The 16,818-nt window shown below is 34.5% G+C and overlaps 2 protein-coding genes across 2 annotated transcripts; both read right to left on the bottom strand.

Moving 5' to 3' along the window:
- Positions 1–3,793: 3,793 nt before the first annotated feature.
- LOC114750245 (chaperonin 60 subunit beta 4, chloroplastic-like) lies at positions 3,794–8,866 on the bottom strand. The gene is given in 15 exon segments (XM_028938817.1): positions 3,794–4,011; positions 4,107–4,230; positions 4,539–4,631; positions 4,770–4,862; positions 5,076–5,180; positions 5,253–5,324; positions 5,428–5,505; positions 5,664–5,780; positions 5,783–5,835; positions 6,204–6,438; positions 6,515–6,757; positions 6,950–7,045; positions 7,262–7,399; positions 8,485–8,610; positions 8,697–8,866. Coding segments are annotated over 15 exon segments (1,746 nt in total). The 5' UTR covers positions 8,847–8,866; the 3' UTR covers positions 3,794–3,988.
- A 6,253-nt stretch (positions 8,867–15,119) lies between these two features.
- LOC114750246 (basic leucine zipper 43-like) lies at positions 15,120–15,946 on the bottom strand. Its single transcript, XM_028938819.1, has one exon. The coding sequence runs from the start codon at positions 15,879–15,881 to the stop codon at positions 15,315–15,317; it is 567 nt and encodes a 188-aa protein (XP_028794652.1). The 5' UTR covers positions 15,882–15,946; the 3' UTR covers positions 15,120–15,314.
- Positions 15,947–16,818: the final 872 nt, after the last annotated feature.

The raw sequence follows: 16,818 nt of genomic DNA, 5'->3' as shown, positions 1-16,818 counted from the left end.
ATGCGTGTTGAATCTGTGCACAATAAGCCGATGCTCTGGATTATAAGCAATTTATTTTGTATAGTGCTATGAATAGATGGAGAATTTCATGATGGTACTTGGAGGTAAACTACCCTAAGTACTGAACTTAAACTAGCCAGCGACTATATAAATGTATGAACAAATTAATCGACTTGCACATGGACATATTTTTATTGTTAATGTATGTATCCTTATTGCAAAGTTCCTAATTCCACTTGTGAACAATCACTTCCAGATTTGTGAATTGATGTGTTTAATTTTTTGAATGAAATAAATCTACTTGCAAAAGGACGTATTTCTATTGTTAACGAGTGTATCCGTGTTGCAAATTTTCTAATTTCACTTGTGAACCCTCACTCTCAGACTTGTGATAAACTTTTTTAATTGAACTAGCTCACTTGCAAATGGATGTGTTATTCTTATTAATATACATATCCTATTTGCGAATTTTCTAATTTCAGTTGTAAATGATTCCTCCCAGACTTGTGAATAATCATGTTCAACTTCTTGAATTCAACTAGCTCACTTATAAATGGACAAATTCTTGCTGTTAATATACTTATTCTTCTTATGAGTAGGTTACATGTCAATTAATTACAATTTGCTGTCTTTCCCCACTAACTTGCAAGTATGTGATGTACTATTGACAACTCGAATTAGAAAATTTGCAATAAGGATACGTTGATTAACACTTTGATGTCATGGGTATTTGGTTGTCATAAAGGCAATTAGAATTAGAAAATTTGTAATAAAGATACATTGATTCACAAGAGAAACTCGTTCATTTACAAATAGGCTAATATAACTAAAAAAGTCATATATGATTATTCACAAGTCTGAAGAGCTCTAATCACAAGTGGAATTAGGCAATTTGCAATACGAATATGTATATTAACAATAATAACACGTCTATTTGCAAGTGATCTAGTTGAATTCTAGAAGTTGGACATGATAATTCATGTTTGGGAGGAACTATTTGCAACTAAAGTCAGACAATTTGCAAGAAGGATAAGTATATTAACAACAAGAATTTGTCCATTTATAAGTGAGCTAGTTGGATTCAAGAAGTTGAACATGATTATTCATAAGTCTGGGAGGAATTATTTACAACTGAAATTAGAAAATTCGCAAATAGGATATGTATATTAATAAGAATAACACATCCATTTGCAAGTGAGCTAGTTCAATTAAAAAAAGTTTATCACAAGTCTGAGAGTGAGGGTTCACAAGTGAAATTAGAAAATTTGCAACACGGATACACTCGTTAACAATAGAAATACGTCCTTTTGCAAGTAGATTTATTTCATTCAAAAAATTAAACACATCAATTCACAGGTCTGGAAGTGATTGTTCACAAGTGGAATTAGGAACTTTGCAATAAGGATACATACATTAACAATAAAAATACGTCCATTTGCAAGTCGATTAATTTGTTCATACATTTATATAGTCACTGGCTAGTTTAAGTTCAGTACTTAGGGCAGTTTACCTCCAAGTACCATCATGAAATTCTCCATCTATTCATAGCACTATACAAAATAAATTGCTTATAATCCAGAGCATCGGCTTATTGTGCATAGATTCAACACGCATTTCCATCAGAAAAATTTCTTTGAATAAGTTTAGATCTTTCGGATTAACAACTGATTATAAATTATTTTAAAAATATCACTTTTATTTAACTAAGAAAATCCGTATTGTTCCAAGCTCCATGAGTACAAAGTGCTTCAAGTGCGTGACAACAAGCAGCAGCATAACAAACAAACAGGGAAAAAAATAAAACACATATATTACTGACTGTTCACACGATCGCATTGTTTATTTTGACCGACGGAATACTAGTAGCAATGGATCACAAATACTGCACAAATAAATATTTAACAGTAGCGAGGTGAGGGGAGCGATCTCCTTCGCTGCACAAACTGAAATTTTTAGAGTGAGGGAGAGGGGCTTCAGATATCGGGAGTTGAGAGAGAGAGAAAAGGCTTCAAATTTCAGAGTAATAGTTTGAGGGGCAACACTGTCTTTTTGGTCTTGAAGTTAATTTCAATTTGCCCCCACGGTCCTGCAGTGGCTTTTCAGATTGTTTTGGGGGCTCTTGGAAGTTAATTGCCTTCAGCGGTCCTTGAGTGAAATTTTCCCTAAATAGAAACGAGACCTACATTTTATCCACATGATTTTTTTTAAATGAAATTTATCCACATGATATTACTTTTATTGTGAAATTAAACACTTAATTTTTTTTTTCCCCAATTCTGTGTTTTCTCCTATCAAACCAATCATAAAGAGACCTTAATATCATTTTGCCTTTTACCCAAAAAAAAAAAACACCAATCATAAAGAGAGAAAATAGTTTCTCTACCCCTTTCTCTTCCATGCCCATTTTCTCTCTTCCTAGTTTCCTTTCCCTCCTTTCTCCCCTCATCCAAACAAACATTAATCAAACCAAACCACATTAACCATGCTTGAGTTGTCCCACAATCTTCTATAGCATCTATTTGCTGGACTTTTAAATCAAGAAAATATTCAGGAACATCATAAACTGGTGGAATCATGATAATCCTCATTGTAAGTCCTCTAGTTCAGGGTTTAAGAGAGGTTCTTGGCGTGGAAGAAAAACGCAGTGCAGCACAAAATGGAAGCAATGATCGCAAAAACTGCTGAGAAAATGACGAAGGAAATCCTAGCAACTGCCAGATCCAATATTCCCGTCACATTCAAAACGATCACCGTCGTCGTTCTCTTCTACTCTTCTTATTCCACTCAAATTACTCCGGTTACAGATGGAGTGACCTAGGAAGACGATCAGGAGGAGCATTCAGAACTCAACTCCCAAAGAAGATTTGGAGGATCGTGATGACTTGGACATATAGTTATGGCAACCTCTCAGAAGGTTCTTTAAATATGCATTTGTGCCGCGAAAGTTCTTATTTATTTATTCTAAAAAGAAGCAGAAGACTCCAATAAGTTACTATGTTCGATTCTAAATATAAAAACTAGTTGACTAATTTGAGTAGTTTAAAAAAATATGTTAAATTAATTATTTGTAATAAATAGGTTTTTTTTTCCTTAAAATATTCTTAATAATCAAGTGTATTAGCTAGAACTATAATTGTTAAAAAGACTACCTTGAAAAAAATAGACAAATATGATAGATAAAATAAATTGAAGTCTTATATTTAGAATCAAAATAAAAGTTAAACAAGGTTTTATACTAATAATTAGAGATAGTACTATTTTACTTCACACGTATCACTCCTTCTCTTTTTTTTTAATTATTAATTTAGATTCTAATATTATTAGAGCCAAGACCTAATAAAAACTAACTCTACTAATATGATCTTATATAATACTTAAAACCAATTTTTTTTCAAAAGAAACCATCAGCTTTGTTACCCAACCATTGTCATATCACTCCATTCTCTATCTCTTATTATTACTACCACTACTATAGGTCAATAGAGTCTCTTTCAGTTGTCAATACATGAGTTAAAGCCAAGCAATAAATCATTTTATTAAATGCCACCTTTGATGAAAAATTAACTTTTGAACCCAATTGAATCGTTTGGATAAATGCTAGAATATTTTCAGGAATTAAAACAACATTGAATCAAATTGCTTGATTGATTAATTGGAAGAATACCTCAGTTGATCACTGAAGGAGGATGTAAACCTTAGGATAGGACATATATATAGGCCCCCTTCCTGTAATTGCCGCTAGAACTGGCCAATGGAGGAACATATATTTAGGACCGGATGCAGTAGTTCAGATAACTAAGTAATTGCCGCTAGAACTGGCCGATGGGGGAACCAATTTAGCTGTGAACAACTTCATGTGCGATCCTGGGGTGGTTTTTCCAATCATTACACAAAAAACTGGAGCTTCCTAATTGAACTCCTCCCTGTAACCTTGTTGGATGACAAATAAATCAGAAGTTTAAGAGCCTGGCTGAACTCTAAAACCTTCTCAGTAGCCAATAGGTCCTAAACCTGAAGAATCAAACCCCAGCTGTCAATCAGTTGTGAATGCAGTGAGTTGTTTAGTTTCTGTTATAAGAAAGTTAGGGTCTTTAAGATTGATGAACCTGAGGGTGTTAAGGGTTTTCTCCGTGGGATAGGTTTTAACTCCATACGATCAATCACAACAGCATTAGATGTCAGAAAAGCCTTAGCCACAGATGCTGAGTGCTCCAGACAACATCTAACTACCTGCAGAAATGTTCAAAACCTTGAGCAATGCAAGAATCTAATAATAGCATTATGATATTAATCATCATTTGCATTTGATAGGGCATATCAACAGCAGAATTGACAAATGGGTTTGTAGATACTCATTTGGCTTCTCATACTCTGTCACACTTGTTACGACGTTGAAAAGCCAAAATCTTTGAGCTGGAGCCATCAAAGAACCTCAGTATAACTTGCATCCCCATAATAAATAATTTAAGGAAATAGTCTACTTATTATCTCCATTTATCAACTTGTGCAAAAGGTATTCAAATGCTTTTGAGTCATACCTTTGTTGGATCCATTATCCCAGCCTGCATTAAATCTTCATAACGGTCTTTGGCAGCATTGTAGCCAAAATTCACGTCATCATTTGATAAAATCTGCAAGATTTGAGGAGCAAAGGTCAAATACTTAAGATCTATTGCCGTGGGTTACAAACTACAAACAAAACAGAAGATCTAAAACACTTTATACTAAGTGATCTCCTTGAGAAGACAATCTCTCAAAACAGTCAGCACCTTATCTATGATAACATTGCCATTTACACCAGCGTTTTTTGCTATTAATCTTGTAGGATAACTCAAAGCTCTTCTGAAGATCTCGGCTCCAATCTGCAGATATATGATAGATTCAAACAAAATTGTGTTATCTGGAGTAATCTAGGCATAACTCAAGTCCAAGACTTGCAAGTAACTGTAAAGTAGGAACTCAACTATATTTCTAAAACGACCAAAACGTAGCCTAATAATAGTCTTATAATAAAAGAAGTATGGAATGTCCAAACTTAAATGAAAGGGGAAAAATGAAAATGAAAAAGAAGTTACTTTCTGTTCTTCGTTGTCTAGGTGTTCTTTGATACTGTCCACCTTTGTGGATAGCCTCAAAAGGCAACAGCCACCACCAACTACGACACCTTCCTCAATTGCTGCCTGCAATATACCAACTTAGAATCTTAGCCATGCTTAATAACGAATCACATCGGAGCGAAGAATAAGGAATACCTTGGTTGCATTTAGAGCATCTTCAATTCTTAATTGCTTATCCTTCAACTCTACTTGTGTTTGCGCTCCTACCTGTGACTCATGTTTCAGAAAGTATAGTCTCTATCTTACACAGAAACCATAATGTTTAAATTCCCAATTATCCGCAGGAAGAATTAAAAAAAATTCATATTACCTGAAGAATTGCAATGCCCCCAGATAATCTTGCTATCCTTTCATTCAGTATCTTCTTTTGGAAACTCTCTTCCGTGTTCTGCATAATATGAAACAGTTTTTTCCAGTTACCAAAAGGATAGGCAGATACATCATTCCTATAAAAACTTTTCACCGGTCAAGTATCCATGTGTTTCTGTATGACGTCATGAATTTGAAGCGGTGAAGTTCTGAAAGGGAAAATGAAGCTAGATGCACCTCAACAAGCTTCCTAATTCGAGAAACCCTCTTCTCAACCGCTGGCCTAGTACTCCCATCAGTAACTATCAATGTTGAATTCTTTTTTATGACAACTTTAGTCGCAGATCCTAGTACACACCCTTGTTAGCCTTTTCCAGGGTCAACCCCGCCTCATCTCTGATTACAGTGCCTGCAAAATAAACAAAGAGCTCAGGATGTGCAAGAGTATAAGATTTGATGATGACTTGAAGACTATATCAGTTCTTATTCAGAACAAAAGGCAGTCCATACTGAAAAATTATGGATGTTTTATTATGACACAAACCCTCAGGAGAACCATACTTTAAGAGCTAGCCAAGGTTCATATAAGCGTCGCATCAAAATCCCATACTTGTTGGTGTCAAGTCCTATACCTTGCAATGGCTCATAATATATTATGATGAAACTGGTAGAAATTACTGCACTAGTATTTAATTTTACTGCTTTTTCCAGTTTTTGGTTACTTTTTTAATGCTACCTCACTTAATATGGATAAGATTTAGACGCTTAAGCTTCTACCTCCAGTCAAGGTGGCAATGTCATCCAAGTAGTGGCTCTTGCGCTCACCAAAGGCAGGAGCCTTAATAGCAGCTGCCTTCAGCACACCCTTGAGTTTATTTCTAATTACTGGAGCTAGCGCTTCCTGCTCAATGCCTTCTGCAACTATCACAATGGGATACTTCTCTTTCACGGCACTGTCCAATATTTTAAACATCTCCTTTGGGTTTGTGATTTTTTTGTCAACCAATAGTAACTGCAACCAAACAAGTTTGCAGAATCTAATTATTCCATAGAATTGATGCCTAGTTCTTAAATACTTGTTGTCCTACCTTGCAGTTATGGAACTCCGCAATCATCTTTCTTCGGTCAGTGACAAAATATTGAGACAGATATCCACGATCAAACTGCATCCCTTCAACAATCTGTAGACTATTTTCAGTGCTCCTTCCATTTTCAATTGTCACCACTCCTTTCCTACCTACTCGTTCAAGAGCATCAGAGATTAATTTTCCCACAGCATAATCATTTCCAGCACTGACTGCTGCAACATCTGTAAGTTCATGATCTTCAACCTAAAAATGTCGCCATGGTTATAAATGAATATTCACAAAGCTTGAAACTACAGGTAATAGTCAGCAAACAGAAAAATACAACAATTTTGTCAGCATTAGCAGCAAGATATTCGCCGTCGTTATTCTGAACTTGTTCAATCATCGAGGAAACAACTTGAGGAAAATACGAAGTTCATTAGATAGACTACTCACTTCTCTGGAAATCAAAGCTAGTTCAGAAACAAGAGCTGCTGCAGTTTTTTCAATCCCACGGGAAACTTGAACAGGATTCATTCCAGCTGCAATAACCTATAAAAAGAAAAATGATAAGAACAGCTGAAGAGTCATTAAACATATGCCAAGTCTACTCACTTAAACCTACAAAATAACATTTATTGATTCCATACTAGTCGATGATGGTGAACATGTATGTTAAATACCGGTAACTGGTTCATTTTTTTCTTTTCAAAAAACTAGTTGATGCAGACAGGATGCTCCTTGCAGTGTGTACTTGATTAGTTGTACCTTTATCCCCTCGGTGATTAGGCCATGAGCAAGAATAATTGATGTAGTAGAGCCATCACCAGCAAGGTCATTTGTTTTTGCCCCAGCTTGTCTCACCAATTTAACTCCAACATTCTCCAATGGATCTTCTAATTCAATCTGAAACAAGTTTTATCAGGGATCGGGAGAGAATGGGTTCACAGAAGCTAGAGTGATGTTTATGAATTTGATTGCAGAATAAGGTTTTCCAGTTGGAAGAATACATATGTAATTTATCATTATTTCTAATTGTTATAGTTGAGAAAAATCACTTAAAATTCATTATCTATTCTAAGTAGAAAAAGCAAGAGTTAATACAATCTTTAGTAAATTTGACCCCATTTTGACTTTGATCCTTGAAATTTGAAACCATATTTAACTTATAGGCGCTAACATATATAGAACGGGTAAATTTCAAGGATAAAAAAATACTACTTTCAAATTTCAGGGACCAAAACTAAAATGAGATCAAATTTCAGGAACCGAATATTATATTAACCCAGAAAACAAATGCATCATAGAAGATAAATGGCTCTAGCAATTTCATAAAGCCTCAAGTAAAAACCTAAACAAATTTAACTCTTCTACAACTTCCATTCTTATATCATGATTTGCCAAAGGGAAAATAAAAAAGATGGAAAAGAATTTTAACAGAAGAATTACTTCCGAGAGAGGACAGTATTTGAAGGAGTAAAGAAGCTTCCCAATGTAAATGTGTTTAGCATGAACGAAGAATCATACAAGAGTCTCAAGGCTAGGCGCAAAGGCCAGAATTTCAGACTGTCCATAGAGAACCCGTAAACTGGTCATATTGATGGATCAAATAAGTCAAACTCTCTGTGCTATGAGAAGGAACATACTAGTGCCCATAGGCACTAGTACTATAAACTATTTCAGCAATATTCAGTTGTTAACACAGTTATTACTAAGAATTTACTAATCTTCAAATTATATCATTCATCAATTTAGTAGATAAAATTTGCCACATAGGCCATGGCACATGCCACCAGTGATTCCGCAAATTTGGCCCAAAAGTTTTTCCAAGCCTGAGGATAACTACGACAATGGAAAGGGGGGCAAAAAAAAAAAAAAAAATCAAAGAGTAACCTAAAGAACTTAAAGCTGTAATCCCAAAGCAAAACTACATTCACGTACTTCAAAATTGAAAATTGCAAATCCAAAGAAGCAGTAAAACCTGCACCTACCTCCTTGAGAACAGTTTCTCCGTCATTTACTATCTTGGGCGGGCCATACTTGTTCGGCAGCACAACATTTCTGCCCTTTGGACCTAATGTAACTCCGAGAAGCTCTGCCACCATGTCCACCCCTGCCTGCACCCACCAAACCAACTCATTGAAATCTTGTGAAGCCAAAACAAATTGAAGAGTTTAAAACAACTAGAGCCCAGAACCGAAACCAGAAGCTTCTTGGTTGTCGAGCCATCATGGTTGAAGTAAAGCTCTTTGGCCATTGCTCTTGGGTTAGAAACAGAGGGCGAAGCTCGGGCTCTGGAAACCGATGGATTAGAGAAGGAGAATGCAGAAACTGGGGATGGAGAACATGCCATGGCTTGGAATTGTTTTGAATTAAAAAAAAAAAAACCAATTACTTGCACAGCTAAACAAAGAGAAGCAAAGGCAAGGATTTTGGAATACTTCAGGGGATAAGAAGAGTGTGCAGGTAAATGAGAAAATATCTTAGAACATCCACATTTACACGAACAGGACAAAACAAAACGAAATATCTCAAACTATTTTGGCGCTCTATATGTACGTGTCCATGAAAAAGGAAAAATGTGTATCCGGATTCCGTATCATTAACATGACTGAATATACTTGTTGATATGACTGACCAATCTGGGTCGTGAAAATTAGGCTTATTTCTTGAAGGAGGGATATCTTTGGAGATCCTACCTGAAACTGGTTTCAGAGAAGCATTAACGTTGGGGTTGCGGATTAGTAACAGAGGGAGCTTCCTGTCCCTGAGAATCTCATTAAAATTCTTAAAATAACGGAAGCATGTGCCATTTATTAGGTGGTAATTAAAGAGTTAATGACTACGAGTTTTGGCTGGTGTCAGTTGTCCTACTGTATGATTATACTATCTCCGATAATTAATATAAGACCTTGTTTGAGTTTTATTTTGATCTAATTATAAGATCTCGATCCATTTTATTTTTCATATTTATGCAATTTTTTCCAAGACAGTCCTTCTAATAATTGTAGTTTTAGCCAACACACTTGATTAGCAAGGATATTTTAAGAAAGATAACACCTATTTATTACAAATAACTAACTTAACTTATTTTTTTAGTCTCTTCAAATTAGTCAACTAATTCTTATAATTAGAACCGAAGGTAGTAATTTATAAATAAACAAATAAGAATCCTAATTAAATAAGTCCATGATCCCATGCATAATATTCGCCTGCACAAAACTCAAACTCGTAGAAATCTTGTTAAAAGGTATCACTCTGGTATTTTTTTAATTGTTATTTGCAGTAGTTTTTTACATATCAAAAAGATCATTAATATACAAAATCTTTTATTTTTATCCTTATTAAATGGCTAGTATATTTTTTTCTTACTCATTCTCTTTCTTTTTACTTTTACATTGTCTCCCTTAATTAAGGGGAATAGAATTAAAAATGAAGCATTAAAAAAGTTATAAATGACAAATACAAAAAATCAAAATTCCTTCCCACAAATGACAACTAAAAAGGACCAGTAATCTTTTTCGGATTAAGGATCACAGATTCACCTTATGGGGTCAAGAATATGATTATGGAGAAATAAAAACAGAGTAATGAGATACTTCGGAACAAAAGAAATACCACTATGTCAGTTCTTAATATAAAAGTTAGAAAATCATTATAAAATTAGTTAAGTTAGTTATTTGTTATAAATACATATTGTTCTTTCTAAAATACTCCTATTAATTATATGCATTGGAAGTACTGCTTGATGAAAACTACTTAACATGTACAATCATCACAAGAATTATTTGGAAGTAAAATAGATAAATATTAAAGACAAATAGATTAGAATATTATATTTAAAACTAAATTTAATCTTTAATTAGTTTTATATTAAGGATTTGAAGTAATACTAAGTTAAAAGTTTTTAATTAATTTTCTTTGCATATCTTTTTACATCTGTTTTATTATTATTAAAATTTCATTAAATCAACTTTTTATTTATTTCCAAATAAATTTTTCTCACCCTTTGTTAGTACTGGGAAAACGGGCCGGCCCATCACGGGCTCGGGCTTAAACGGGCAGGCCTGTTTGAGCCCGAGTTGCAAAAATAAGTCGTTTTTTCGGGCCCGGCTCGTGAGATGACGGGCTCGAGCTAGCCCGCGGGCTTTTGGCCTTTTTAACTAAAATGAATTTTTTTTATTTTTTGTATATTTTATCAAAATAATAAAAATGAAACAATAAAATTACTAATAAAAGGTATAAATATAAATAAAATTGAGTCACAAATATAAACATTATCATGTCTAAACATATATTACAGTGTAATAAAGTCTATTGAATAAACAAACTAAATAGAGGACAGACATAAACAACTAAATAAGCATTAAGTTCAGTAGATAATTACAATGCGGATGATCTAGTTTGATTATAAATAATTAACAAAAAATTTTAACTAACAAACATAGTATACATGAAGAATAATCATTTGTCATATCGACAAAAAAGAAAAGAGTCCATCATCCTTAGTTCTAAATTTGTTTCTACTATAAAAATGATATAGATCTTTATTTTAGTTTAAAAGATTTTTTGATCAATTATATTTCAAGTATAAAAAAATATTGGAGAATGACAAATAAAGACTATAAAAATTACACATACAGTATTTTAATAGGTTTTGACAACTTATTTAACAATATATTTTTGTGAATATACCTAGTTTTAAATTTTGCAATTTTCATATTTTTTTGGTTATTTTTCGCACAACTATAGTGATTCTTTTTTTCTTTTTGTGAATGCTATCTATGTGAGTTGCCAAGATAAGTAAAACTAAGAGTATGATATGTTTAAAATGTTAGGATTTTCTGTTTTAAGTTAAGAAAAAAAAGACAGAAATTTAAAAAAAAAAATTGGCGGGCCTAAACGGGCCAGCCCGTTTATTTTTCGGCCTTACAGGGCTGGCCCTTTTAAGCCCGACTTCTCTTTCAAGGCTCCAAAATACAAGCCCGGCCCTCGACTTAAACGGGTTTAAACAGGCCGGCCCGACGGGCTCGGCCCGTTTTCCCGGCTCTACCCTTTGTCTCCCCCATTTCGCCTTAAACCAAACGCATCGGTAGTAAGAGACCGAAAATCTCTAATGAAAATCCCCCATTTCGCATATTTATTAACGTTCTTATAATAAAAATATTTGGCAAAAAATAATGGGGTTATGTCTAATGAAAATGACTCATTTTCAGAGCAAAATCAGTTGGCAAAAACACAGGATAAAAATAATATTCCAATTTTTAGAATACTATTAAAACTCGCCCTAAGTCCATCGGTTAGACCAATAACTTGTGAACATGTCCTCTATCCCTATCCCGTCTATTCTAGAGGTTTTGGGTGGGTTGGCTTGATATTTATTTATTTATTAAACATGAGTTGAGTTCGTTTTGATTTTTTAAAATTTAACATTTAATTATTTTTATACTAGTCTAATCTTTAATGCAGGACATAATTATTAAATTGATTTTAATTCTAAATATAAGACTTATATTTTATATTTGTAATTTTTTTAAATTATTCTTATTGATATTTTCTCAACTATAATTAAGTAGAAGAAAAAGAAATGATATTAAGAAGATAGTTATAATATTTTAGAAAAAATATCATATTTTTTATAGTTAACTAATTTATCAAAATTCTTTAATCTAATCAAGTTATTTAAATAGATTTTATATTAAGGACTGAAGGAGGAGTATTTTAATTGTTTTATTGTTGTATTATGTATGGTTGTGAATTACTCTTCCGATCCTTAATATAAGACTCATTTAACTAATTTGATTATATTAAGGATGTTAGGTAAGTTAGTTAATTATAAGAAATGTGATATGTTTTTCCTAAAACACCCTAATCATCTTTCTTAACATCCCCTTTCCCTCTTTTACTTAATTATAGTTGAAGGAGTATCCATAGAGGTAATTTAGAGAAAATTGATAAATATGAAAAATATGTCTTATATTTAGGATCAAAACCAACTCAACAATTGGGTCATATGTTAAGGGCGAGAGAGTAATATCTGTTTTATTTAAATATATATATTTTTAATTAAATTATCGTTGGGTTGATATTGTTGAATCCGTTAGCTCATTGACCTTTTCAACCACGGTTTTCAAGTATCTTGTGATCCGTCCGATTTTTCTTAGGACATATGTTTCAATGAGGTGCCTGGTGATCAAATTGATAACTTCAGCCGAATCAGCGGCCGCCACTGGTGGACGAAGCTAATCCTCCCATCGAATTTTGATGGCCAGGTAAGTGGTATTATAATTACAAGAAACCATCTCGGATTCCGACAGATCTAGGAGGGTTTGTGGTTGCCTTTGTGGGGAATAAAAAATGAATTTCCAAAAGGCGGTTTTGGGGAGGTCCATAGTGAGAAGTGGAGAATTGAGTACGCATAAACATAAAGCTGACCAATTTTTTTTTACAGATTCCATTAAAGCTATAATTATGGCCCCTAGTTGAATGTATGGTTTTCTGTCGAAAAACCATCTATTGATATCTTTGACGATTGTGGTGGGATTTCATTATCTGTTTTGATTTTCGACGCCAATAGTAATAAGCTACTTGCCTTGAGCAAGATAATATTTTTATATTAAAATGATCTGTTGTTCATATATCTTCCACGTAGTTGTACTATTTCATCATGTTTCATGAGATTAACTTTATGTTCTGCACAAATGCAAGAAGAAGTCTGATCCTGTCATGATTCAACCTGGATATACAAAAGCTGATAGTGAAAATTTCAGTTTTCCCACCTTTTGTATTGTAGAGTAAAAAGATCCAAGTTACCTAATAGATATCTACACTGACATGAGAACATTTACAACTGTAACACACAGTAAAATATGAAATATCTATACAATCCCTCCAGTCCTCATTATTTGACCCTTTGTTTAACATTTTACTTTATATTTGATACTGAATGTGGGACATGTGTCAAACATGGAACAAGTACTTGTTTTGATAGTTTGGGTTAGGACAGGATATATAATCTTAATCATAATTGAATATTGGGAAATCTGGAACTATAATTCAACCATCCTTAGTGTGACAGATGAAAGGAAATAAAGATGCAGGAAAAGAGATTTGTGAGAGAACACACATCAGAAACAACTGAAGAAAAATAGTACAAAAAACTCATCACAAGGAGTGCATTCAGGTCACTGTCAAACGTGACTCATGCATGACTCTTTTAGAGGAAAAGATGAAATATGATCCATGTGCCAAAACTTTACATAATGATTATATAATGTTTTGCCACAAATAATATTTGGGCATTAAAATTTTGTTCTTGTGCCATTTTATGTTTTTACCATTTCTGGATTCCATGCAGATTGCTTGCCAAATTTTAGTCAGGAACAATAGAGAAAATCAGAAAGAAGTTTCATATCACATGGAAAATGTACAGTTCTCCTGGCTGGAGGATCTGGTGGTGACAGTGTAGTAATGCAATCCAGTAGTACCGGTATCATTTACGATGATGAAAGATTGATACTAATCCCTTCAATACACACAATTTGCCCAACAATGAAAACTTTTCCTGAAGGATTTTGGATTTTGACTTTTCTTCAAGGTTTGCTAGTATGGTAGAAAAAATGTTGGCTAATTTTGACAATTTGCCGAAAGGCTAGGAGATTTGCTGTAGGCAGTGTATGGTGCTATCAAGATTGGTTTGTCAACCTTACAATTATGATGCCACACGCCTCCTCCCACCTAAATTCACTCGTATTCATCTCTCGTCTGCTTTATTTTGCTAAAATATCAGAATACGCAAATCTTCTTCGACCTTCTTCAGAACCCAAATAACCTGAACTCTACATGGTTGTGAAAGCAGATCATGCGCATGCGCACAGAGAAAACATGAACAAAAAGAAAAGAAAAGAAGGGTTGGGGGAACGTACTGATGCCCTAGCTTGTCTCTTTGTAAAAGATAGTACTATTCCAAGCAACTGTTGAAACGTAGGCTGCATTTGACATAATCCATATTGGTGACAAGAGTTGAAGCTTTGGCTACACAGAAAGGCTTTGATGTCCCCAGGAAAAAAGCTTAACAGTTTATTTGGTTTAGTTTTAGTGCATACCCTTTTCATGTGTTTTGTTTCTTATGATAGTAATTGGCATGATGAGCCACTACCACCAGCACCTCCACCAGCATTTGTCCTATTGGCACTGTTTCTCCCTTCAACAACAACAATGGACCACTCCTTTGGGCCTTCTTTCAGACTGACGATAGCCTCTATTAACTTTTCCACGTGCGTAACTCCGTCCTAATCCGTTCTTTAACTCTTAGCTTCTAAATTGTACAATAGACCTGGCAGAGTTAAGCTGTTTTTCTTCTTTTTTGTTTTTTGTTTTTGGGTTTTCCCCTTTGTTCCCCACAGTTAAGCTCCATTTTCATTTGTGGCTCTACTTTTCTTGCAATACTGGGCACAAAAGTTGGTGGAAATGATAAAGACACCATAAATTTTACGATAGGTACGCATTAAAGTACTCTGTTGCATAATCCTCCTGATTTGTATGTGTCCTGATGTTAATAGTAACTGTTTTGGATTATTGGCTTAAGCGTATAATTTTATGTTTTTCATATTATGGACAAATCAAGGGGGGAAAAATCATCAAGAGCTGTTATTGAATATCTGTATGTAAACTCAACCAGCTCTAATGGAGGCAAGGGAGGGTGATGCTCATATAAACCATAATACTAGAAGAAGAAGCAGAGTAGTATGTTTCTATAGTAAGGAAAAAGAGAAAACATAAAACAAAAGGGAAAAGCCTCCATTTTTAAAGAAGTGCTAGATTAGTTTGAGAGCTCAGCTCTGAGTTCATCAAAATCGCTCATGGTGTCAGCAAAAGAAGAGCTAATTTTTAGGTCAGCAAGCAGCTGACGAAGATCAGAAGCTTCTTCCTTGAGGCGTGCATTCTCCTGAACAACTCTATCATGTGACTCAGACACATGGTTCAGTTTGTCAATGAGGTTGTAGTTCTCATTCCTAAGCCTCACCACTTGTGACCACAGTTCATCCAAGTGCTTCTGCTTCCTCATCCTGGACCTCCTAGCGGACTCTCTGTTTGATATCATTCGCCTCTGCCTCCTTTCATCAATGATACTGAGCTGAATCTCATCAGCCTCATCAGAAGTTGAGTTGCTACTGAGGCAGCTTGAAGAAGCAGGTGGACGAGGAGGGATAAACTCAAGGCTTCCTGAACCAGAAGGGAAGTAGCAGTTTGGCAAATTGCTCAAGAGGGTGTTCAGGTGAAGCTGGTTTTGGATATCACCATGTTGAAACAAGCCAAAGTTTGGAGGAACTAAGATGGGGTTTTCAGGAGCTGAATAGTGAAACCCTCCTATCTCATTGGGAACCATGGCTGGAATTCTCAAAACCTGAGATGAAGAAGATGAAGAAGAAGAAAAAGAAGAAGAAGAAGAAGAAGATGATGATGATGAGGAGGAGGAGGAGGATAATGATGTTTGAAGGATTGAGTAGGGAATTGTGTGGATATTGCTGAGATGATGGGGGAAGGTAGTGTGGGTAGTGGGGGGATTTTATAGGAGAATGAGGGAAAGAAAAGTGAGCTGGTTTGAGCAAAAATTAAAAGAAAAGGGAAAAGGAAAAAAGAGAGTCACATTACTAATGGCTTACATGAGCAGAAACTATTGAAAAATTATTGGGTAAGTGCTACTAACATATGCATGTGTATGCATCCTGAGAAAGTCCACTTTTTGTCCTATAAGTGCTTATTCATACTTCATGTCACAAACACCATCTGTCATAAATTTCACCAGTTTGGTCTAACAACGAAAGTGAGTATGTGTAATTGCTTGGAGCTATAAGTGCAAAAAGTTTTATTCTGATCTCTATATTGATAGTCTACAAATTAGTTAAGATGAGCAAAATACCAGATTGTATTGCTAAAAACAAAGAGTCCATGACTTGTTGGTTTGTTTACATGTGACTCTGTCTGTAGATTACTGTCTAATCTGTAATCTAGGACTTTCTTCTTGTCAAATGTAGTTCACACCTATAAGTTGCAATTGAAATACTATTTTTTGAATTTCGGGCATCAGGTTGAATTACTCATAAAAGAGCTAGAAACGATGATGTGGTGGGAAATGATATAATATTATTGAAGAGAAGTGAAAAGAGGCACATAAAAAATGGTGCTAAAGTCGATTTCAGGGGGTTTTCCTTTTCATTTTTGTTCCCTCCCCCCCTCCTGATGAGGACCCTACCTAATAGAACAAGAAAATTTTAAAGTTGAAAAATCTTACAGCCAATAACTCCTCCTCATTACAGATGACG

This window comes from Neltuma alba, unplaced genomic scaffold (genome assembly GCF_004799145.2).
Source record: "Neltuma alba isolate B1F8T4 unplaced genomic scaffold, ASM479914v2 tig00006398_pilon, whole genome shotgun sequence".
Classification (NCBI taxonomy): Eukaryota; Viridiplantae; Streptophyta; class Magnoliopsida; order Fabales; family Fabaceae; genus Neltuma; species Neltuma alba.
Note: the sequence above shows the minus strand (reverse complement) of the source record. Positions and strands in the feature narration are given on the sequence as shown.